General features: G+C 40.5%; 1 protein-coding gene across 1 annotated transcript; it reads right to left on the bottom strand.

The window, feature by feature from the left end:
• Positions 1 to 3,718: 3,718 nt before the first annotated feature.
• Positions 3,719 to 25,309, bottom strand: cactin. Its single transcript, XM_062022181.1, has 10 exons — positions 24,980 to 25,309; positions 22,567 to 23,131; positions 22,401 to 22,496; positions 18,968 to 19,113; positions 14,462 to 14,624; positions 9,221 to 9,335; positions 8,925 to 9,117; positions 5,331 to 5,450; positions 4,424 to 4,752; positions 3,719 to 4,361 (listed from the first exon to the last, which is right to left on the bottom strand). The coding sequence occupies exons 1-10, from the start codon at positions 25,306 to 25,308 to the stop codon at positions 3,871 to 3,873; spliced, it is 2,547 nt and encodes an 848-aa protein (XP_061878165.1). The 5' UTR covers position 25,309; the 3' UTR covers positions 3,719 to 3,870.
• Positions 25,310 to 25,456: the final 147 nt, after the last annotated feature.

Consider the following 25,456-nt stretch of genomic DNA (forward strand, 5'->3'; position numbering starts at 1 on the left):
TTTTTTTGACAGATTTATTTGATTTTATTTTTAAACATTTTTTTAGGCCATCTCTATGCTTACTTGGTGCACGTTAGCAACCAAAACGAGGTTTTGTAACCTGTAAGCTGTTTTGTTAAGGTGTTGTTATTATACCAAATAATACATTGCAAAAATCAGTTTGAATCGAGTATCGACTATGAATCAAATACCCACCCAAGAATCGGAATCGAATGGCGAGGTGCCCAAAGATTCACACCAATAACAATTGAATATTTGTGTGTATATATATATATATATATATATATAATATATATATATATATATATATATATATATATATATATATATATATATATATATATATATATATATATATATATACAAATTTATTTTTCTGTCAAAATGGAAACAATGAATAACATTTAGTAAGAAAGATGCACATTATTCCCAGGCTTTCGGTTAAACAATATAGTCATCTAACGTTAGACATTCTCTTAAGATTGTTTTCTTTCTTTCATCATGGAGATCGCTGTTAGGAAAAAGTACAGATTTCGGCCATTTTGCAATTTTTTGCAAGTAATGCACGTAATCTATGAATAAAAGTAGAGTTGTGTTTCCTTCAGTACTCAAAGCACAAGCGAGAGACTGCAGCGACCAATCAAATGAGCTCCCGGGGAGCGGGGGGCGTGGTCACCATAGACATCTTCTAAGGGTGCGCAGCATGGAGCGCTACTGCCTACTGGCGCTGACGAGACGCGGGGCCGCCATCTTGGAGTGGTGATCCGCTCCACTCAGTGCAATTCATTTGGCAGGAGCAATGAACTGTCAGCGCATTTAATTCATTTTACCTCACTGAATACCACTGATTTTCACACGCTTTTTTTTTTGTCATACGTGTAGCTATAATAAAGGACACATGTTTTATTATTCATAGTTTGCTTAACAGTAATATAATATTCTTATATGCTATAAGTGACCAGACGTCCCAGATCATAACTGGGAATATAATCCCAGAGAAGGGGGAAAAAACGGTCAGCTATTTTTATAAATTGAAGAAACAATATGATTAGGTTATATATACATGCTACATAAACAATGTATGAATACATTAGATATCTATATATCTTAAGGACCTATAGACTGTATCAGAGTTTATTCTGTCTTAACACTTTGCATTGATATTTTGTATTACATTCTTCCCTTAAATGATCATGTTTACAGTGATTGTTTTATATGTATTTTTTATGTATTTATATGTACCCTAACCCCCCTACACAATCTGGACTGTGGTCCTAACTTATACCCCTGTTGGCTTTTACAATCTTTATCTTCATCATTTATTTCAACTTTATGATATTCAAGTATGACATTTTTAAATGTAATTAATTTAATTGACAAGCAATTCTATTATGGTCATACTCTTGTTTGCTAGTGGCTACGATTTCTGTACTATTGAAGATCTTTGCTCCTCCTCAACTCTGTGGTAATATTCTTTTCACAAAATACAACCAATAGTACGTTAATGTTAAATCTTACTTGTGAAAAGTAATCCCCAGATTCCTATTTTCAACAGTCCGCTTATTTGAGCAGGAAAACTTTGTTTTCTACCTGTCAACTGTCAGTTGAGGCTGCTCGCCGGCTCCTCATCACCACTTCAAGATGGCGGCCCAATTTCTCGCGTCACAGCAGTCAATGCTGCGTCTACTTATAAGTTGTCTATGGTCTGAACAAGGTACAAAGCTCCGCCCCCGCGGTGGGGGATACCAAATACTTCAGGGATACAGTATTTCCCACGACACCGGCTGATCAAAAACTGTACTCCATCCATTTTCTACCGCTTGTCCCTTGGGGGGTTGCGGGGGGTGCTGGAGCCTATCTCAGCTGCATTCGGGTGGACTCATGATGGGAAAACCGTAGTTGTTGGCAGGTATGGCGGTGGAACTTTAACGTGAGTTCCTAAAAACATTATTTTCACCCGTTTTCTGCTTCGTGGTCAACTATTCATTTTGTAACCGTTGTTGCGTCAACCAGCTCTTCCTCCCTGAGAATCGAAGTTACTGGTCAATCCCAAGTTCTTTCGATGACATATATGCCGAGTAAGAAGGACCATCAAGACAGAATTGGAATATTTTTAAGTTTTACTAAAGCTTTAAGAGGTCAACTTAACCAATACATTCATATCGGCTACTCTAGTTGACCTGGGGCCGTACTTATCAAGCTTCTTAGAATTACTCCTAAGAAGTCTGCTAAGAGTTGACTTAAGAGTAAATAAATTCTTCGCTGAAAGCTGCACTTAAAAGTTAGTTATCAAGCGTCTTACTCACACTTTCAGCGAAGTGTAGGACTGAATCTTAAGTGTCACACTCAGAGCTGAATTACGACATTACTATGTGCCGTAAACGGAATTTTAGGTGACGTCATTTCTGTGTCCATAGAAATGACCAATCACGGAATGGAATCCCTTGTCTAAGAATAAAGAAATAGCTTGGAAATATTTAAGTGGACAATGGGAGTGTATATTTTGACAATAAACTACAAAATAATACAAAACAAACTAGTCCCCGCCGGCACTCACGCTACCGCTCCCTCTCTTTTATCGCCCACACACTCACTGACGTCACTCACCTCACGGCCACACATACGCTACTGTCATAACATTTTCTTTCCAATTCATTAATTAGGCAACTAATTTGAAACTGGTGTGGGTGGCTCTATATATACTAGCCCACTGCAGACACATGCAGAAATCAACAAGGAATCGAAAAGTATTAAATCTGTGACAAAAATAATATCCGCTCTGTCTTAACGATACCGTTTGATCAGCTGCTCGTCATCAAAAAAAACCAAAACATTGTTCCGTTCCCTGAACGTTCGCGCACGTCTCTCTCGCCGCAGTGCCATCCCCTGCTGGCAACTCCTAACCACTTAAGACACCTCTGAAGGTCTCTTAAATATCGTGGAGAGTAGAAGTGATTCTTAGAATTAAGAACGTTGATAAAAAGCTTTTATTCTTAAGTTTGAGAGTAGGACTAAATTTAGAGAAAATCGCAACACTCACTGATAAGGAAGATTTGGGGGTTTGGTTTCACATTCCTGATGGTTTAAGACACTAAACAGACAATCTGAAGACAAAGAGAGACTGGTAGAATATACAAAGGAAAAGTACTAGCTACTCTAAACATGGCTATGTAAAAAGAAAGAACTCTTAAACATATGTGCATCCTCCACACCGTCTATTTTGGTGAATAATTAGGGCGCTCATCTCTTTTTGGTGACGTTCTGGTCGGATGAATGCTACTGGAGCGTCCACATTGAGGACGCATCGCATATACCTGCTCAGTGGGCTAGTGGTTAGAGTGTCTGCCCTGAGATAGGTTGTGAGTTCAAACCCCGGCCGAGTCATACCAAAGACTATAAAAATGGGACCCATTACCTCCCTGCTTGGCACTCAGCATCAAGGGTTGGAATTGGGGGTTAAATCACCAAAAATTATTCCCGTGCGCGGTCACCGCTGCTGCTCACTGCTCCCCTCACCTCCCACGGGGTGAACAAGGGGATGGGTCAAATGCAGAGGACAAATTTCACCACACCTAGTGTGTGTGTGACAATCATTGGTAATTTAACTTAATATATCCGATTTATCTCCGGATATGAAAAATTCAGAATTACACTGTTCACACGGACGTGGAAAATATCCGATACAGGTGGCAGATGGACAAAAAACTGACGTGCGGAGTGAAGAAGATGCTAGTTTAGTCTTGTGGACAAAACAAGAGCAATGGTGAAAAATGACATCTTTAATGAATGTATATTTTTTAGAATTATGTAAGAACTGTACAGCTGCTGTAGAGTGGACCCATACCAAGCGGACTTTTGGAACCGATGACTTCATCTTCTGTAGCGGTACCTCTTGAAGTGGAACCACAGCTGAAAGATGCCGTTGGCAAACTGACAGCGGAAACCGTGTCGGTGCGAGTACTCCCACTCTCGGTTAACGATCTTAAAAGCGATGTCCTCGTACGGCGGCCCGGCGTGGAACCGTAGGATCCCAAAGTCTTTGTTGTCGGGACTGGGTTCCAGGAAGTACTGCGGGGTGGAGCGCTTGTTGATCAGGTCGGGGTAGAAGATGTTGAACTTGTAGCCCTGCACGATCTTGGGGGGCGGGTTGTCGAAGTCGTAATGGGTCTGGTTGTATTTGTTCCACTCGAAGCCGGTGTGGACTCTGTTGAAGAAGCGGGGCTTCCTGGGCCGGTACTTGTCTGCCCACAGGTACATCTTGCCCGTCACGGGGATCTCCACGCTGAACTGGGCCTCGTCGGTGCCCATTCCCTCTTTGGCCCGCCGCACGAAGACGTCCTCGGCGCTCTCGCTGGCGTCGCCTGATTAGAAAGGACAATCAACCGTCGTGGCGATGAGGTTTTGGTGCAAGGCGGCGTCGTACCTGTCACCTGCAGCTGCTGGCGTGCTAACTGCAGCCGGGTGGCGTCCTCCTCGGGGGTGACGGTGTGCGTGTCCAGCGGCAGGTCGGAGGTGGTGAGCAGTGCCGGACTGTAGCGGCCCGAGTCGTACTCGGCCTGGCTCTGCTGGATCAGATCCTCCTCGGTCAACACGGCCTCCGCCTCCTCATCCTTCTTGTCCCCGCCTTCTTCCCCCTGCTTGTCCTCCGCAGTGGACGTGGACGGGCCCTCGTCCTCTCCTGCCGGCCCTTTGTCTACGTTTTGGCTGGACGAGGGCTCTGCTGATGATGCCTCTCCTGATTGGTCTGGTGCTCTGTTGCCATGGTTACAGTGTTCAGGAATGATTGTGAGCGGTTTTTAAAGAGTAGCACAGTCAACCTTCTCAAAAACATGACGCTTTTTTTGTTTGTTTTCTGCTCAACTCCAAACTGAACTAAAAATCTCTTCTTTTTTTTAAAATTACTGAAGCTTTGTAGATTTGAAAAAAATTTCTTAATACACACATATATATATACACATATACATATATATATATATATATATACTGTGTATGTATATATATATATATATATATATATATATATATATATATATATATATATATATATATATATATATATATATATATATATATATATATATATAGACACACATATATCTATGTGTGTGTATATATATATATATATATATATATAATGTCATAACATTTTTCGCATTCAATCAGACTTTATTGTGAGGTTTTGTATTAGTTTTCCTAAAAATAGATATACTGGCCCCCAGATAAATTTTTTTCTCTAAATTTGGTCCCCCGAGTCAAAATATTTGCCCAGGCCTGGTTTAGACTGTCCTAATATTAAAATGGCCAAGCATTTTATGAACGCTTGTACTTACGTGTCCTCGCCTGCCGGCTCCTCCTTAATAATGGGGAACAAAGGTTCGCTGTCCACGCCTTGTTCCTGCTTCAGCTTGAACAGCTTCTGGCGCAACACATCCTGGTGTCGCTCTCTCAGCCTGTCACACAAACACACGTTTAATCAACATCCAGCTGCTACTTATTATGCTACAATTAACGCTTCAAGTAGCTGTGGTTTCCTTAACCCTTGTGTGGTGTTCATATTGTTGTTACTCAGCCAGTATTTGTGGGTCTGATGGACCAGTTGCATTTTGTGGCTTTTAATGCCTCACAATCAAACACTTTTATGTTAAAATACTGACTTATCCCAAAAAACATCTGTAATGAAGTGCTTCGAGAGGCTGGTAAAGGAATACATTGTCTCCAGACTTCCCCCCACATTCGACCCATACCAGTTTGCTTATCGCCCTAGCCCAGGGGTCGGCAACCCGCGGCTCCGGAGCCACATGCGACTCTTTCACCACTCTGATGCGGCTCAGCTGCATACTTGCCGAACCCCGATTTTCCCAGGAGACTTGTGGATCTCAGTGCCTGTCTAAGAAATCTCCAAGGGCAATTATAATCCTATTTTCACTCTAATCACTAAATAAAGGGCATGCCCTAAATGCACTGCAGTAATTGTCCTCTACAGCATGTACTAACAGCGTGCCAACCCGGGCACATGTTGTATGTAGCTTTTACTTGCACACGTATTAGACAGCAAAGCATACTTACTCATCAGCCACACAGCTTACACTGACGGTAGTGTAATACAACACAACCAATACCCAGAATCCCATGCAGCCCTAACTCTTCCGGTCTAGATTATACACCCCCGCTACCACCAAACCCCCCCCACACATCAACCCTCCCCCCCCTCCGTGCGTCGGTTGAGCGGAAGAGTTAGGGCTGCATGGGATTCTGGGTATTTATTGTGTTGTGTTTATGTTGTGTTACAGTGCATATGTTCTCCAGAAATGTGTTTGTCATTCTTTTTTGGTGTGGGTTCAAAGTGTGGCGCATATTTGTAACGTAACAGTGTTAAAGTTGTTTTTGTACGGCTACCGTCAGTGTAAGCTGTGTGGCTGTTGAAGTAGTACCCTTGCTGTCACTTACGTGAGCAAGCTGAAGCTGCATTCTACATGTGGTCGAGCAGGCACACTGTTTTGGCAGACTGTAGAGGGCTCCAAAAGCAGTGCCATCACGCCCTGATATTCGGGAGTCGACCGGAAATAATGAGAGGATTGGCAAGTATGACGCTATCAAACGCCATTCATTCAAAGCTCGTGGACCGCGCTAACATCAAATTTCCATATTAAGGTGCGTGCCGGTGCGTGTGTCTGAGACCCCTGGTTAACATAGCACAAAGCAATTTAAGCTTTGTATGCGTTGTTTTTCATTGTAAATTTAATTTTTTTTTTTGTGGCTCCCATTATTTTCTTTAATTTGTGAAACTTGCCAAAATGGCTCTTTGAGTGGTAAAGGTTGCCGACCCCTGCCCTAGCCGCTCCACAGAGGACGCCATCTCCTCTGCACTCCACCTGAGCTTAGCACATCTGGAAGGAAAGGACACACACGTGCGGATGTTGTTTCTGGACTTCAGCTCAGCATTCAACACCATCAACCCGCAGCACTTGGTGAGCAAACTGGCCCCCCTTGGATTCAGTACCCCCCTATGCAACTGGCTGCTTGACTTCCTCACAGACAGACCCCAGTCTGTGAGAGTGGGCAACAACACCTCCAGTGCCATCTCCCTGAGCACCGGCTCCCCCCAGGGCTGCGTCCTGAGTCCACGTTGATGACCCATGACTGCTGCGCCAGGTCCACTACTAACCACATTGTGAAGTACACAACAGTAGTGGGCCTCATCCGTGACGACAACCACATGGACTACAGGGAGGAGGTGAAACATCTGGTTGACTGGTGCAGAACCAACAACCTGGTCCTGAACGTCGACAAGACCAAGGAGATAATTGTCGACTTCAGGAAGCACCAGTCCAGCCACGCTCCACTCTTCATCGACGGCACAGCGGTGGAGATGGTAAGCAGCACCAAGTTCCTGGGGGTGCAGATAACTGACAATATGACTTGCTCCTACACACCGGAGCTCTTGTAAAAAGAGCTCAGCAGCGCATGCACTTTTTGCGTGGGATGAAAAGAGCACAGCTCCCTCCCCCCATTCTCAGCACATTCTACAGAGGCACTATAGAGAGCCTGCTGACCAACTGCATCTCTGTCTGGACTGGAGCCTGCAGTGCCTCAGACTGGAAGTCTCTCCAGAGAGTGGTGAGGACGGCGGAAAAGATCATCAGGACTCCTCTTCCTCCTATCCAGGAGATCGCAAAAAGCCGCTGCCTGACCAGGGCTCAGAAAATCTGCAGAGACTCCTCCCACCCCCACCAAGGACTGTTTTCACTGCTGGACTCTAGAAAGATGTCCGCAGCCTCCGTAGCAGAACCTCCAGGTTCTGTAACAGCTTCTTTCCTCAGGCCGTAAGACTCTTGAACGCATCATAATAATCCCCTCAATTCCCCCCAAAAATGGATGAACTCGCTGGAATATAAAGACAATATAACATAAACGTAGATGCATATGCAAAAGTGCAATATATTTATCTTTACAGTAATCTATTTATTTATATCTGCACCTTATTGCTTTTTTATCCTGCACTGTCAACCAGCTAATGCAACGAAATTTCGTTCTTATCTGTACTGTAAAGTTCAAATTTGAACGACAATAAAAAGTAAGTCTAAGTCTAAGACCCACAAACGCTGGCTGAGTAACAACAATATGAACGTTGCATGGAAATTTCTCTGCCAGTTTCTGCATCCCACAGGGATTCTTCTTTTGTGTTTCTGCACCTGCGGTTCCCACACAAGGTTGCAACATTGTTTGTCAACACTGTCTGCGCTCATTTTGTCGCACATTTGACCCTCTGATGTTCTGTGTACCTACACTCTGTCCTCCTCCTGTCTAGGCCTGCTGTGTGTGTGTGTGTGTGTGTGTGTGTGTGTGTGTGTGTGTGTGTGTGTGTGTGTGTGTGTGTGTGTGTGTGTGTGTGTGTGTGTGTGTGTGTGTGTGTGTGTGTGGTACACAGAACATCAATTTCCACACTTCTATTAGCCCTGGGTCCAGTGGACCCCGGACATATTATATGTAATAGAAATGTGTAGGGGGTATATGGTGTGTGTTCATTAAATATGTATTCTGATATATGTTCTTCACAGAAAATGAGCCAAAGCCAGTGAGTCTCAGTTTGAAAAATTCATTAATTGTATAATTTTTCTTTAAATAAAAATCGAAAACGGGTCCCACAGACCCGAACACCACACAAGGGTTAAGTCGCCGGGTGGTGTGAGTGACAAAAACAAACCACTAAATGGGTCAAAAAGGATTAACTGCTGCGGCTGTAGGCAACCTCCTGATATGTCATTTTATTTAACATATTTTCCGGACTATAAGATGCTACTTTACCACCACGCTTTGATCCCTGCGGCTTATAAAATGGTGCGAGGAGGCTGTGATATATATCCCCATACAGTTTTGAGGCCATATCTCGCGTCCCTTGTCCCGAGCTGTAATCAGTGTCATACCTTGCTTTTGCCATAAAGACTCGGACCTGCTGCAGCAGACTCTCCCAGTAACCGATGTCCAGGTTGGATCCCCCGGCACGGATCTTGCTCTCGATGTTGAGATGCAGCGCCTGCAGCTGGCTGTACGTCTTCCCTTTGAACACGATCTGCACGTCGCTGCTCACCGCCGTGTTGATGCCGTCACGCCGGTCGCCTGAAGGCCATTTCGACAGACGCTATTGAGCTTCACGGACCCAAGGTAAGTTCTAACACATAGCCGGTGGAATAGGAAGATAAAGGCGGTGGAAATGACGTACCAGGTCCTTTTCCTGTGGCCTCCAGTTTTCTCAACTTGCTGATCTCGTCCTCTGTGATGGTGGTCATGTCTCTCCAGAAGTCCACGTTCTTGCCTTGTTCCAACTCCATGTAGACCTGATGCACAATGACACTCGTGTTAAAACTGAGCATTATTTCTAGGGATGTCCGATAATGGCTTTTTGCCGATATCCGACATTGTCCAACTCTTTAATTACCGATACCGATATCAACCGATACCGATATATACAGTCGTGGAATTAACACATTATTATGCCTAATTTGGACAACCAGGTATGGTGAAGATAAGGTCCTTTTTAAAAATAATAATAAAATAAAATAAGATAAATAAATTGAAAACATTTTCTTGAATAAAAAAGAAAGTAAAACAATATAAAAACAGTTACATAGAAACTAGTAATTAATGAAAAGGAGTAAAATTAAGTGTTAAAGGTTAGTACTATTAGTGGAGCAGCAGCACGCACAATCATGTGTGCTTACGGACTGTATCCCTTGCAAACTGTATTGATATATATTGATATATCATGTAGGAAGCAGAATAGTAATAACAGAAAGAAACAACCCTTTTGTGTGAATGAGTGTAAATGGGGGAGGGAGGTTTTTTGGGTTGGTGCTCTAATTGTAAGTGTATCTTGTGTTTTTTATATTGATTTAATTAAAAAAAAAAAAATTAAAAAAAAAACGATACTGATAATAAAAAAATGATACAATAATTTCCGATATTACATTTTAAAGCATTTATCGGCTGATAATATCGGCAGGCCGATATTATCCGACATCTCTAATTATTACCTCTGCCAGGAGGCTCAACTATTCTGTATGCAGTGTTTCCCATAAACTGCCAAGATACCTGTGGTGGTGGGGGCGTGGTCACCATGACATCATCGAGTAATTTGCATAATTTACTACAAAGATATGATTTTCTCTAAAAGGCTCAAAAAATGTCTTCTTACTAATTAATAATAACAGTTTTGTTTTAAACGTCCATCCATCCATCCATCCATCCATCCATTTTACAATATAATTACAACACTTTATGTACATATTTATATACAGATTTGAACAATAAGTTATTCACTGAAATATATTTATTAATTGTGGTTCTTACAAGAAATATATCTTATAAAATATAAAAGCTAAAATGTCTCTTAAAGCTCTGCCCCTTTAATTAGTGCATACTAAATAATTTAACTTTAGCCTACTACTACAACCATATTATTTACCAGCAACATAAAGTGAAACAGAGGCAGAGGTGTCCTGCCACAGTCAGTAACAAATAAACAGAAAACAGTAGTGGTCAAATACAATTAAGGCAACAAGAGAAGTATCCTACACTTCTCTTTTGTAAAGTAAATCTGAACAGCTTATATGGGCATCTACATCAACTATATGATTTGCCTGAGAAGCTGGACAGGACAACAACAAAAAAATTAAAAAAATTAAAAATTAAAAATGTTTTAATTTTTTTTAAAATTTGTGGCGGACGTAATTCTTTCGTGGCGGGCCGCCACAAATAAATGAATGTGTGGGAAACACTGGTATGTGTATGCCAGAGGCTCTGCCTCGACCCACAAAGGAAGACAAGAGGGTTCACTCTGATATCCAGGCATGTGAGCACCAGGAAAAAATAAGGAAAAAAGAGGAACGTTTCAAATCAAAATGTAAAAAATCAAAACTACCGTAATTTCCGGACTATAAGCCGCACCAGCTAAATTTAGGGGAAAATACAGATTGCTCCATATATAAGCCGCACCCGACTATAAGCCGCAGGGTTTTGATGTGTAATTACCGTAGTATATAGGGGTTCCTGCTACCACGGAGGGGATTGTCGGGACAGAGATGACTGTTTGGGAACGCAAAGCGTCCCATTTATTAACAATAAATCTTTCAATCGTTCAATCAAACTTTCACATCTTTGACATGGCGAACAGCATTCGTGCAGAGTACAAATAATACAACGGTGCAAAGTAATACAAAGTGCTCGCCTGTACGTTATCAAAATAACCAGCCTACCGGTATATGAAAAGTCAGTCTTTAATCATTGTGTCATCGTCTTCCTCCTGCGTACTAAAACCACCGAAATCCTCTTCGTCGGTGTCGGAGAAGAACAGGCCGTAAATAAGCCGCACCCCTGTATAAGCCGCAGGGACCAGAACGAGGGGAAAAAGTAGCGGCTTATAGTCCGGAAATTACGGTACATTTCCTGCAATTGGGTGATCTACATTTTACCTTTTAGATGTATTCTTATCTACCAACCTCTTTTGGCTGTCTTTTTTACATTTACATGTCCCATGTAATGTACCACAGATTTTTAAAGTTATTTTAGTAGATAACTCACTGACATTATTATTAGAGATGTCCGATAATGGCTTTTTTGCCGATATTCGATATTCCGATATTGTCCAACTCTTAATTACCGATCCCGATATCAACCGATACCGATATATACAGTGGTGGAATTAACACATTATTATGCCTAATTTTGTTGTGATGCCCAGCTGGATGCATTAAACAATGTAACAAGGTTTTCCAAAATAAATCAACTCAAGTTATGGCAAAAAAATGCTAACATGGCACTGCCATATTTATTATTGAAGTCACAAAGTGCATTATTGTTTTTAACATGCCTCAAAACAGCAGATTGGTATTTGGGACATGCTCTCCCTGAGCGAGCATGAGGAGGTTGAGGTGGGCGGGGTTGAGGTGTGGGGGGGTAGCGGGGGGTGTATATTGTAGCGTCCCGGAAGAGTTAGTGCTGCGAGGGGTTCTGGGTATTTGTTCTGTTGTGTTTATGTTGTCTTACGGTGCGGATGTTCTCCCGAAATGTGTTTGTCATTCTTGTTTGGTGTGGGTTCACAGTGTGGTGCATATTTGTAACAGTGTTAAAGTTGTTTATACAGCTACCCTCAGTGTGACCTGTATGGCTGTTGACCAAGTGTGGCTTGCATTCACTTGTGTGTGTGAAAAGCAGTAGATATTATGTGGCTGGGCCGGCACGCAAAGCACGCATTGGCGCTCTGTACTTCTCCCTACGTCCGTGTACACAGCAGCGTCTTAAAAAGTCATACTTTCTAAAACCGATACCGATAATTTTGAAACCGATATCACATTTTAAAGAATTTATCATCCGATAATATCGGACATCCCTAATTATTATCATTGTAAATGTCATGTAAAATTCTATAACATGCATGCAAAGAACTCTATCCTGTAGCCACGCCCCCTTGGGTAATATACTTCCGGTGTTGTGCATCAAAAATACACCATCTCGCTGGCTACTAATAAATGCTCCAGAACTACACCTGGTTCGGAACTAATAGTGTTCAGGCTGTACTCATCCAAATAGGATTAGCAGCAAAGTGGACAGCCATCAACGTTGTGGCTCGGAGAGGGAACAGACATCTTATAAGTAGACGCAGCATTGGCTGCTGTGACGCGAGAAATTGGGCCGCCATCTTGAAGTGGTGATGAGGAGCCGGCGAGCAGCCTCAACTGACAGTTGACACAAAGTTTTCCTGCTTAAATGAGCGGACTGTTGAAAATAGGAATTGGGGGATTACTTTTCACAAGTAAGATTTAACATTAACGTACTATTGGTTGTATTTTGTGAAAAGAATATTACCACAGAGTTGAGAAGGAGCAAAGATCCTCAATAGTACTGAAATCGTAGCCGCTAGCAAACAAGAGTATGACCATAACAGAATTGCTTGTCAATGAAATGAATTACATTTAAAAATGTCATACTTGAATAACATAAAGTTGAAATAAATGATGAAGATAAAGATTGTAAAAGCCAACAGGGGTAAAAGTTAGAACCACAGTCCAGAGTGTGTAGGGGGGGTCATATATGTTAGCTAACTAGACAATCAGATGGACAGTTTTATATACATATACATACATATATATATATATATATATATATATATATATATATATATATATATATATATATATATATATATATATATATATATATATATATATATATATATATAAATAGCCTATTATTTGTGTACTATTGACAAGTGATGCACCGAAAATTCGGTCGTCTCAAATTGACTTTGCTCATGGAAACCGGATGTTATGATAATATATCCATTTCCGCTGGCGACTGCGTCTTTCTCGGCGCGCACGAGTGACATATCTCGCCCAAAGATGAAGAAAAAAAAAATCACATTTAGGTCGCATTGCGTTTAGACTGAAGTCACATTTGAAAAAAATTCAGGACTACCTCCTGATGTGGCCTGAGTCTGATGCCAAAAGATCAGATTTGAAGCACTTTGGAGCGTTTAGGCTGGCAACAAAAATCAAATCTGTGTCACTTGAGGACAAAAAAATCTGATTTGGTGTGCAGTGTAAATGAGGCCTTAGTGTTCTTTTTGTATTTATTATTATTATCGTTGTTATTAGGGCAAAATCCTTGACAAAGCTTGTTGTATTGGATCTTATCAGGGTTTGACATATTTATTTGTGAAATTTAACCTAAAATTTTGCCGAGTGGTAGATACATTTTTTATGAAATGCATGGTTGTAGACCACCTACAATTGTGTAATATAGGATAGGATAGTACTTTATTGTCATTGCACAAGTACAACAAAACTATGATTTCAGCACAAACCCGTTCAGTTTAGACAAACAAACAGTGTACAGGGTTACAGAACAGGAACGCTGATGGGTCGCCAAAGGCGTAAAAGATGAGAAAAAGGTAAAACGCTGGGGCAGAAGATGAGTAAAAAAATACAATCTAGACTGGGCTCCTAAGGGGGCCTAGTCTGGAGTGGGAAAAAAACCTCCATGCCATGCACACATAAACATGTTACATATAATCACGACAACTCGCAACAGAGGGGCGGGGAGTTGGGGCCCTGGAGGTCGACTGCTGCTATGAAGCGCTGCCAGCCGTCCATCACCCCGAGGGGAATCAAGCGGTGGTGAAGGCGTGGGGTGGGGGAGGGGTGTGTGTGTGTATATGCCCATTGTCTTGGGTGTGTTGATGTAGTAATATAGTACAGTAGTACCCTGGTTTTCATACTTTTCCAAGGATTTGGTTTTCGGTGAACATTTTCAGACTGTCATCTTACCAATGCAATACATCGAAATCAAGTTTTTTTTACGTGGTAATTTGATTAAATATTTGAAAAATGGCTGCCTTATTAACAGTTTAATTGTGCACAGTTCTCTTATAAAAACAGTCATGAGAAACCCAGCTCTACCGACGCACCTTAATGTCCTCCAGCAGGTCGTCCATGTCTGTGACGGTCAGCCCGTTGAGGAAGGTGTACGGTTCATGCATTTCAACTGCAAGATCATCATCTTCTGCACTGATGTACTTTGCCAGGAGGTCAATAGGCTTTGCACGGCCGTCACGGATTCTAATCTTAGACCTGGACACACACACACAATACATTTTGGTCAAAACAGTCGACTAGAACCACATAATGTTTTCCATACATTCATTAATTTATTCAGGGCAACTCGCCATGAATAGATTGATTGTTTGCCCTTGCTCATACACACATTATGAAGCACCTGCTATGCCCGAGAATAAAACAGAGCAGGTGTGATCATTAGTGTTGCCAATTTTTCTACTTTTTTGCTATATTCAGGGAGTAATCAGAACCCTCTAGATCAGGGGTGTCAAACTTGTTTTCATTGAGCGCCACATGGCAGTTATGGTTGCCCTCAGAGGGCCGCTTTTAACAATGAGTAATTATGAATAAACGTGTAATTGTGTGTGTATATATATAATACATTAACAATATATTTTTTACATAAACTGCAATATAATTATTTAGATTTTACTTTCAAAACTGGCAGCTCAGTCACCAGAATTTTACAGTAAAATCAGTGTTTTTACAGCATATAAAAAATGTTTATAAATGGAATGTAATGGAAAAACAATACTACTGTTTTTAGCGGTAAAATTCAAGCAACAGAGCTGCCAGGTTTTTTTTAAATCGTAAAATCTTGTTGTTTTAATGTTTTTTTGGTTTGTTTTTTAATGTTTTAGTGTCTTTCTGTATATGGGAAAAAAAACAGTACCAAAGTTGATTTTACAGTAAAAAACTCAGTCGGCGGAATTTAACCGTAAAATCTATTGTCAATTTTACAGTCTACAATTTGATTGATATTTTGTTTTGAAATCATAAGTCAAGCAGATATTCAAGTACAGTATTTAGGGCCCGCACGGCCCATGTAAAAGGAATCCCAACGGGAGTCCTTTTGCATTGGGACGAAAGGACCTATTGTTATTGTAAGGTTTATTATTATTATTACTATTATTATTATTATTATTACGCAGCTTTGCGCACTACTTTGCCCCCCTTAACATGCTTCAAAACTCACCAAATTTGACACACACATAAAAAACGCGAACAAAACTCTTTAGTCAAAAAACCTAACCCCAAAAATCAAAATTGCGCTCTAGCAAAAACTTCCTCTAACTCCCAATACGAATGTCGTAGAGACATGAAACTAAATTCTCTTTGTAGGTCTCACTTAGACTTACATTTCATTAATTAATTTTCTCGGGCAAAAATCAACAGGAAGTTGGCAATTCCCCCTTCAAGACAAACATTTTCTAAAAACACTAATTTTTGCCTCTTTCAGCTGTAATTTGACCCCCTTAAAATACTTCAAAACTCACCAAACTTTTTACACACATCAGGACTGGCTGAAATTGCGAGCTAATAAAAAAAACGAACCCCAAAACTCAAAATTGCGCTGTAGCGCCCCCTAGGAATAAAACACAGACAAAACTGCTCCTCGGAGGAAAACACAGACAAAACTGCTTGTAACTTCCGGTAGGAATGTCTTAGAGACATGAAACAAAAACCTCTATGTAGGTCTCACTTAGACCTACATTTCATAGATTGACATGCTAACACTGGACAAAAGTATTGGGACACTTAGGACTACCACTGGACAAAAGTATTGGGACACTTAGGACTAATATTGGACAAAAGTATTGGGACACTTAGGACTAACACTAGACAAAAGTATTGGGACACTCAGGACTACCACTGGACAAAAGTATTGGGACACTTAGGACTAGCACCAGCCAAATATGCGGGCCCGACCAACGCTGCTTGCAGCTTTAATTATCTTTATTTTAACAAAAAATATTTTTGGAATACATTATAATTATAATATTTTGATGATATTTAATTTTAAAATATATGCAATTGCATGCAGAACATGATTTTTAATGTCAAAAGGGAAAGAACAAATATATTTAGTAAGAAAAGATTAAGCATTTTATTAACGCATACTATTTCCAGGCTTTCGCGTGCCACATAAAATAATGTGGCGGGCCAGATTTTATCATCGTAAAAATCCTGATTAAATAAAAACAAAAAAATGTGTGTTCTTGTCTCTCATAATGATTGTGAACAATACGTACAATTCCAAAAAAGTTAGTCAGTTGACTGGCTAAGGAAGCGCTAAAAACTACAACAAAGATGATGGGGAGAGGACACTATCGAAGTGGAGGCACGTAAATAAAACGCTGTACTGCTGAAGAGACGGTCAGGAAGCTTGAAAAGGTCTGTATAACATAATCTTTGTAAAATGTTGACCAAAGACCCACCATTACATGTTATGTAGAGCACAAAAAAGTGTTTAAATGTAGAAAAAACTCATAATGCGCCTTATAATCCGATGCTTTTATATTAAAAAAAGACCCAAATGGACCCGTTAATAGACAGCGCGCTTTATAATCCGATGCTTGTTATGGTCCGAAAAATATAGTAGTAGGTTTAAATAAAAATGTGAAAAAAAACATTCTTATAAGCACAAAAGGTTGAACACCATTGATATCACATAACATCTCAGAGCAGGCAAGTATTTTACCAAGACCTGCTTTTTAAGTCTTAAACAAGTCAAATATGTGTGCAGTACAGTTGTTATGTCATCATCTTGTAAACAGATCCATCACGGTTTCTATTCATTAGTTACAATATAATTATTTGTTTGACATTCATGTGTAGCGCAGAGACCTTTTACATTAGATTTCATATAAAATATACAATATAAATCAATACAATCAATTAGCATGTTAGGTGGGTGTGCATTTAAGCAAAGTGTGTTTTGATGCCACGCAAAGGTGATGGAGTCACGCCAGACGGCGACAGGAGGCCTGTCAGCGGATGCTATCTTGCTTCAGACCAACTTTATGGATTATTATAGAATAGAATCAGCAACACAGTTCGCTCACAATAGACAAACACTTGGGTATTTTTTACATGTGAATAATATAAATACAGTCTATTATACAGCATAATTCACATGTAAATAACATAAATACAGTCTATTATACAACATTATTCACATGTGAATAATATAAATACAGTTTATTATACAGCATTATTCGCATGTGAATAATATAAATACAGTCTATTATACAGCATTATTCACATGTGAATAATATAAATACAGTCTATTATACAACATTATTCACATGTGAATAATATAAATACAGTCTATTATACAGCATTATTTACATGTGAATAACATAAATACAGTCTATTATACATTATTCACATGTCAATAACATAAATACAGTTCATTATACAGCATTATTCACATGTAAATAACATAAATACAGTTCATTATACAGCATTATTCACATGTAAATAACATAAATACAGTCTATTATACAGCATTATTCACATGTGAATAATATAAATACAGTCTATTATACAACATTGCTCACATGTGAATAATATAAATACAGTCTATTATACAGCATTATTCGCATGTGAATAACATAAATACAGTCCATTATACAGCATTATTTGCATGTGAATAACATAAATACAGTCTATTATACAGCATTATTCACATGTGAATAATATAAATACAGTCTATTATACAGCATTATTCACATGTGAATAACAAATACAGTCTATTATACAAGATTATTCACATGTGAATAAAATAAATAGTCTATTATACAGCATTATTCACATGTGAATAACATAAATACAGTCTATTATACAGCATTATTCACATGTGAATAATATAAATACTGTCTATTATAGAGCATTATTTACATGTGAATAATATAAATACAGTCTATTATACAGTATTATTCACATGTGAATAATATAAATACTGTCTATTATACAGCATTATTCACATGTGAATAACATAAATACAGTCTATTATACAGTATTATTCACATGTGAATATTATAAATACATTATACATTTACAGTACATGTACAGTCAAAAGGAACATATGCATTATATATATACATAAAAAATTACTTCAATTTTCACTTTTTTGCCCGAATGCAGCTGAGATAGGCTCCAGCACCCCCCGCGACCCGAAAGGGACAAGCGGTAGAAAATAGATGGATGGACGATTGGATTAATATTGGTTTGTGGATTACTGGATCGCTAGGAAGAAGATTGATGAAGCCAGGTAGTGGTGGTCGTGAGTAAATTGCATTCACCTCAAACTGACTAACTCTTTTGTGTGGTGTTGCTTCCTTATTTGGGATTATTCCAAGCTGCTTATCAGGGCCCACCCGTGTCTTATTTGATGCGTAGTGACGGAACCTGAAATGATTGTGACTGCATGTCATAATAACGACAGCGTGCTGGATTACAAAAACACCAATGGCCGGATCATTTGTCCAGAATCTTAACGGTTCAGACACAATTAGGAACCAGTGCCAAAAAATACCGGTGCTCGGTATACACCCCTAGTGACAGGTACATACCGTAGTTTGGCCTGGTGAAGATGAAAGTTGTCTTCCTGTTCGGCCCAGGTCTTAAAATGCTCCGCCTCTTTTTCTCTCTGCAGCATCTCCAGCTCCGTCTCCCTCATGGCCTTCTCTCGCTCACGCTCCAGACGCAGCTGTTTCACCTACGGCGCAGACACACACGGTGGTTACACACTCAGTGCAATGCTTGTGTACGGACAATAATATTGAAACAAATACGTAATTCCTATAATAAAGTTAAAGTACACTGATAGTCACACACACTAGGTGATACTAGTGATACAGAGAGCCCCAAAAAAGTCTGCAGGCTATAGAGCCTTTTCTATTGGGGCTCCAAGACTCTGGAATGTTCTACCGGTAACAGTTAGAGATGCTACCTCAGTAGAAGCATTTAAGTCCCATCTTAAAACTAATTTGTATACTCTAGCCTTTAAATACACCCCACTTTTAGACCAGTTGATCTGCTGTTTCTTTTCCGCTCTGCCCCCCTCTCCTTCGTGGAGATTCTGTGACCACAGAAGACATGCTAGCTGTCCAAAGTCGGGATCCAGGGTGGATCACTCATCTGTGCATCAGTTGATGACGTCTCTGTGCTGCTGACCTGTCTCCACTCAAGATGATCTCCTGCTGGCCCCACTATGGACTGGACTCTCACACTATTATGTTAGATCCACTATGGACTGGACTCTCACTATTATGTTAGATCCACTATGGACTGGACTCTCACTATTATGTTAGATCCACTATGGACTGGACTCTCACACTATTATGTTAGATGCACTATGGACGGAACTCACACTATTATGTTAGATCCATATGGACTGGACTCTCTCACTATCATGTTAGATCCATTATGGACTGGACTCTCACACTATTATGTTACATCCACTAAAGACTGGACTCTCACTATCATGTTAGATCCACTATGGACTGGACTCTCACACTATTATGTTACACATCCACTATGGACTGGACTATCACTATTGTTAGATCCATATCGACTGGACTCTCACACTATTATGTTACATCCACTATGGACTGGACTCTCACTATTATGTTAGATCCACTATGGACTGGACTCTCACACTATTATGTTAGACCCACTATGGACTGGAGTCTCACTATTATGTTAAATCCACTATGGACTAAACTCTCACACTATTATGTTAGATCCACTATGGACTATCACTATTATGTTAGATCCATATGGACTGGACTATCACTATTATGTTAGATCCATATGGACTGGACTCTTTCACTATTATGTTATATCCACTATGGACTGGACTTTCACTATTATGTTAGATCCACTAAGGACTGGACTCTCACACTATTATGTTGGATCCACTATGGACTGGACTGTCACTATTATGTTAGATCCACTATGGACTGAACTGTCACTATTATGTTAGATCCACTATGGACTGGACTCTCACACTATTATGTTAGATCCACTATGGACTGGACTCTCACTATTATGTTAGATCCACTATGGACTGGACTCTCACTATTATGTTAGATCCACTATGGACTGGACTTTCACACTATTATGTTAGACCCACTATGGACTGGAGTCTCACTATTATGTAAATCCACTATGGACTAAACTCTCACACTATTATGTTAGATCCACTATGGACTATCACTATTATGTTAGATCCATATGGACTGGACTATCACTATTATGTTAGATCCATATGGACTGGACTCTCTCACTATTATGTTAGATCCACTATGGACTGGACTTTCACTATTATGTTAGATCCACTAAGGACTGGACTCTCACACTATTATGTTGGATCCACTATGGACTGGACTCTCACTATTATGTTAGATCCACTATGGACTGAACTGTCACTATTATGTTAGATCCACTATGGACTGGACTCTCACACTATTATGTTAGATCCACTATGGACTGGACTCTCACTATTATGTTAGATCCACTATGGACTGAACTCTCACTATAATGTTAGATCCACTATGGACTGGAATTTCACACTATTATGTTAGACCCACTATGGACTGGAGTCTCACTATTATGTTAAATCCACTATGGACTAAACTCTCACACTATTATGTTAGATCCACTATGGACTATCAGTATTATGTTAGATCCATATGGACTGGACTATCACTATTATGTTAGATCCATATGGACTGGACTCTCTCACTATTATGTTAGATCCACTATGGACTGGACTCTCACACTATTATGTTGGATCCACTATGGACTGGACTCTCACTATTATGTTAGATCCACTATGGACTGAACTCTCACTATTATGTTAGATCCACTATGGACTGGACTCTCACACTATTATGTTAGATCCACTATGGACTGGACTCTCACTATTATGTTAGATCCACTATGGACTGGACTCTCACTATTATGTTAGATCCACTATGAACTCGACTCTCACACTATTATGTTAGATCTACTATGGACTGGACTCTCACTATTATGTTAGATCCACTATGGACTGGACTCTCACACTATTATGTTAGATCCACTATGGACTGGACTCCCACTATTATGTTAGATCCGCTATGGACTGGACTCTCACTATTATGTTAGATCCACTATGGACTGGACTCTCACACTATTATGTTAGATCTACTATGGACTGGACTCTCACTATTATGTTAGATCCACTATGGACTGGACTCTCACTATTATGTTAGATCCACTATGGACTGGACTCTCACTATTATGTTAGATCCACTATGGACTGGACTATCACTATTATGTTAGATCCATATGGACTGGACTCTCTCACTATTATGTTAGATCCACTATGGACTGGACTTTCACTATTATGTTAGATCCACTAAGGACTGGACTCTCACACTATTATGTTAGATCCACTATGGACTGGACTCTCACTATTATGTTAGATCCACTATGGACTGGACTCTCACACTATTATGTTGGATCCACTATGGACTGGACTCTCACTATTATGTTAGATCCACTATGGACTGGACTCTCACTATTATGTTAGATCCACTATGGACTGGACTCTCACTATTATGTTAGATCCACTATGGACTGGACTCTCACACTATTATGTTAGATCCACTATGGACTGACTGATTGATAGGTGTGGTGAAATTGACCTCTGCATTTGACCCATCCCCTTGTTCCACCCCCTGGGAGGTGAGGGGAGCAGTGAGCAGCATCGGTGGCTTCGCTCGGGAATCATTTTGGTGTTTTCACCCCCAATTCCAACCCTTGATGCTGAGTCCCAAGCAGGGAGGTAATGGGCATTTTTATAGTCTTTGGTATGACTGGACCTACCGATCTCAAGGCGGACTCTCTAACCACAAGGCCACTGAGCAGGTGGAACACAGCAAAATGATTAGGGTATTCTGGTAATGTAAAAAAAAAAAAGTATTTTCTGAGATACAAATATGTCATGGCGTCTACCTTCTGCAGCTCTCTGCGATTCTCCTCCTGTATACGTTTGTTCCTGTCCTTCAGCTCCTTCTCTCCAAGATGGCCAATACCTTTCTTATCCAGAGCCTGGCAAGAACCGAAACAACGTTGAGTTGCAATATTTGTAAACAAACTTTTGAAGCGGTGCTCAACGTACCTTTTGCCACTTGAATGTGCCCAGTAAGTTGTTGTCCCCAAAAGGGTTGTCTGCATTGGTGTACCCCATGTACTCTTCACTCCAGCCCATCTTTTCCCTCCTCTTCTTCTCCTTCGTCTCTTTCTTCGTCAACCTCCTGGCCCTCTTCTCTTCTGGCGTTTCCAGAGCCTTCAGCATCTCCTTCTGTTTTTTCTTGTCATCCTTCTCCCTGACCGCACGGCCCCCGCCGTCATCCGAGCTGTCGGAGGAGTCTGCAGAACTGGATGGAGGTCTCTCTCTGTCTCGGCCTCTGTCGCTCCTCCCGCGCTCTCTGTCTTGGCTATTTCTCCTTTTGTCCCTCTCAGATTGTCTTTCTCTCGGTCTGTCCCGCTCCCTCGGTCTCTGTCTGTCCCTCTCTGGACTCCCTCGGCTGAGGCTTTGTTGTCGTCGTCTTCTCTCTCTGTCACAGCTTCCATCCCGAGAGTGTGAAGAAGAGGAAGACCTTCCCTTCCTCCTCTCTTGAGATGTTCCTCTCCGGCTCTGCATGCCAGGTGTTCTCCCGCTCTCTTTATGATCTGAATCAGAACTAAGGGAAAACAAAGGATTACATTTACTTTTTTTTTTTTTTTTACTACCGACCATTGTCATTATTTCAATGTTTCTGTCAAGATGTCCTAACGATGCATTCATTAATGTAGAAAATTACAGACACTGACAGTGCTTATAGACCAGGGGTGTCAAACTTATTTTCATTGAGGGCCACATCGCAGTTATGGGCCGCTTTTGACAATGATTAATATATGAATATAAATGTATAATAGAGATGTCCGATAAATGCTTTAAAATGTAATATCGGAAATTATCGGTATCGGTTTCCAAAAGTAAAATGTATGACTTTTTAAAACGCCGCTGTGTACTCGGACGTAGGGAGAAGTACAGAGCGCCAATAAACCTTAAAGGCACTGCCTTTGCATGCCGACCCAATCACATAATATCTACGGCTTCTCACACACACAAGTGAATGCAAATCATACTTGGTCCACAGCCATACAGGTCACACTGAGGGTGCCCATATAAACAACTTTAACACTGTTACAAATATGCGCCACACTGTGAACCCACACCAAACAAGAATGACAAACACATTTCGGGAGAACATCCGCACCGTAACACAACGTAAACACAACAGGACAAATACCCAGAACCCCTTGCAGCACTAACTCTTCCGGGACGCTACAATATACACCCCCAACCCCACCCACCTCAACCTCCTCATGCTCTCTCAGGGAGAGCATGTCCCAAATTCCAAGCTGCTGTTTTGAGGCATGTTAAAAAAAATAATGCACTTTGTGACTTCAATAATAAATATGGCAGTGCCATGTTGGCATTTTTGTCCATAACTTGAGTTGATTTATTTTGGAAAACCTTGTTACATTGTTTAATGCATCCAGCGGGGCATCACAACAAAATGAGGCCTAATAATGTGTTAATTCCACGACTGTGTATATCGGTATCAGTTGATATCGGCATCTGTAATTAAGAGTTGGACAATATTGGAATATCGGCAAAAAAGCCGTTATCGGACATCTCTAATGTATATCTATAAAACATTACATTTTTTTTTTAATTTTTTTTTACAGAAGCTGCAAAAAAATATTTTAATTTTACTTTAAAAACTGGCAGCTCAGTCACCAGAATTTTACAGTAAAATCAGTGTTGTTGTTTTTTACAGCATATAAACAATTGAATAAATGTAAAAACAATGCCACTCTCTTTAACAGTAACATTCACGCAACAGAGCTGCCACTTTTTTTTTTACCGTAAAATCTTGTTGTTTTAATGGGTTTTTTTTAATGTTTTAATTAGAGATGTCCGATAATATCGGCCTGCCAATATTATCTCTAACAAAAACAGATAAATGCTTTAAAATGTAATATCGGAAATTATCGGTATCGGTTTCAAAATGATCGGAATCGGTTTCAAAAAGTAAAATGTATGACTTTTTAAAACGCTGCTATGGCTTTTCACACACACGAGTGAATGCAAGGCATACTTGGTCAACAGCCATACAGGTCACACAGAGGGTAGCCGTATAAACAACTTTAACACTGTTACAAATATGCGCCACACTGTGAACCCACACCAAACAAGAATGACAAACACATTTCGGGAGAACATCCGCACAGTAACACAACATAAACACAACAGAACAAATACCCAGAACCTCTTGCAGCACTAACTCTTCCGCAACGCTCAGGGAGAGCATGTCCCAAATTCCAAGCTGCTGTTTTGAGGCATGTTAAAAAAAATAATGCAGTGACTATGTTGGCAGAAGCGGGGATCGAACCTGGAACCCTCACGTTGCTGGCACGGCCGCTCTACCAACCGTGCTATGCCGCCCAAACCGAGCGATGCCTCGTTGCAGCATCGTTACCTTGGCGACTTGCTCCTGACACGCAGTAATCTCCGCCTGCTCCCACTCTCCGAGCCACTTCTGGAACTAGAACGGCCGCGAGGTTGATGCTGAGGCCGCCGCTTGTCCGGGGAGCTGCTGTCGGCTCGTTCGCGGCCCCGAGTGGCTCGTTTTGTGTCCGGAAGTTCACGATGCGCCCTTCTCTCTAAAGACCGCGACCTGCTTGTTCTGGGTTGATATCGTCGGCCCCGACTCGGACTTTTGGATCCAGAGCGGGACCGCCGTCTTGATATCGAATCCATGACGAACTCTGCTTTTTCACGCGGGGTCCTTGGACTACTTTGTCGCATAATTAGGATGTAACAGATATATTTTTCAATTGCACAATTCTACACTAACATTGAATGTACTATGAATATACTATATATTAATACAATAATAATAAAACACCTCATTCAAGCAACATGTGGTGATGTACATGTTTTTCTTAACTTTTTT

The sequence above is a fragment of the Entelurus aequoreus genome, linkage group LG16, assembly GCF_033978785.1.
Source record: "Entelurus aequoreus isolate RoL-2023_Sb linkage group LG16, RoL_Eaeq_v1.1, whole genome shotgun sequence".
NCBI classification, from domain to species: domain Eukaryota; kingdom Metazoa; phylum Chordata; class Actinopteri; order Syngnathiformes; family Syngnathidae; genus Entelurus; species Entelurus aequoreus.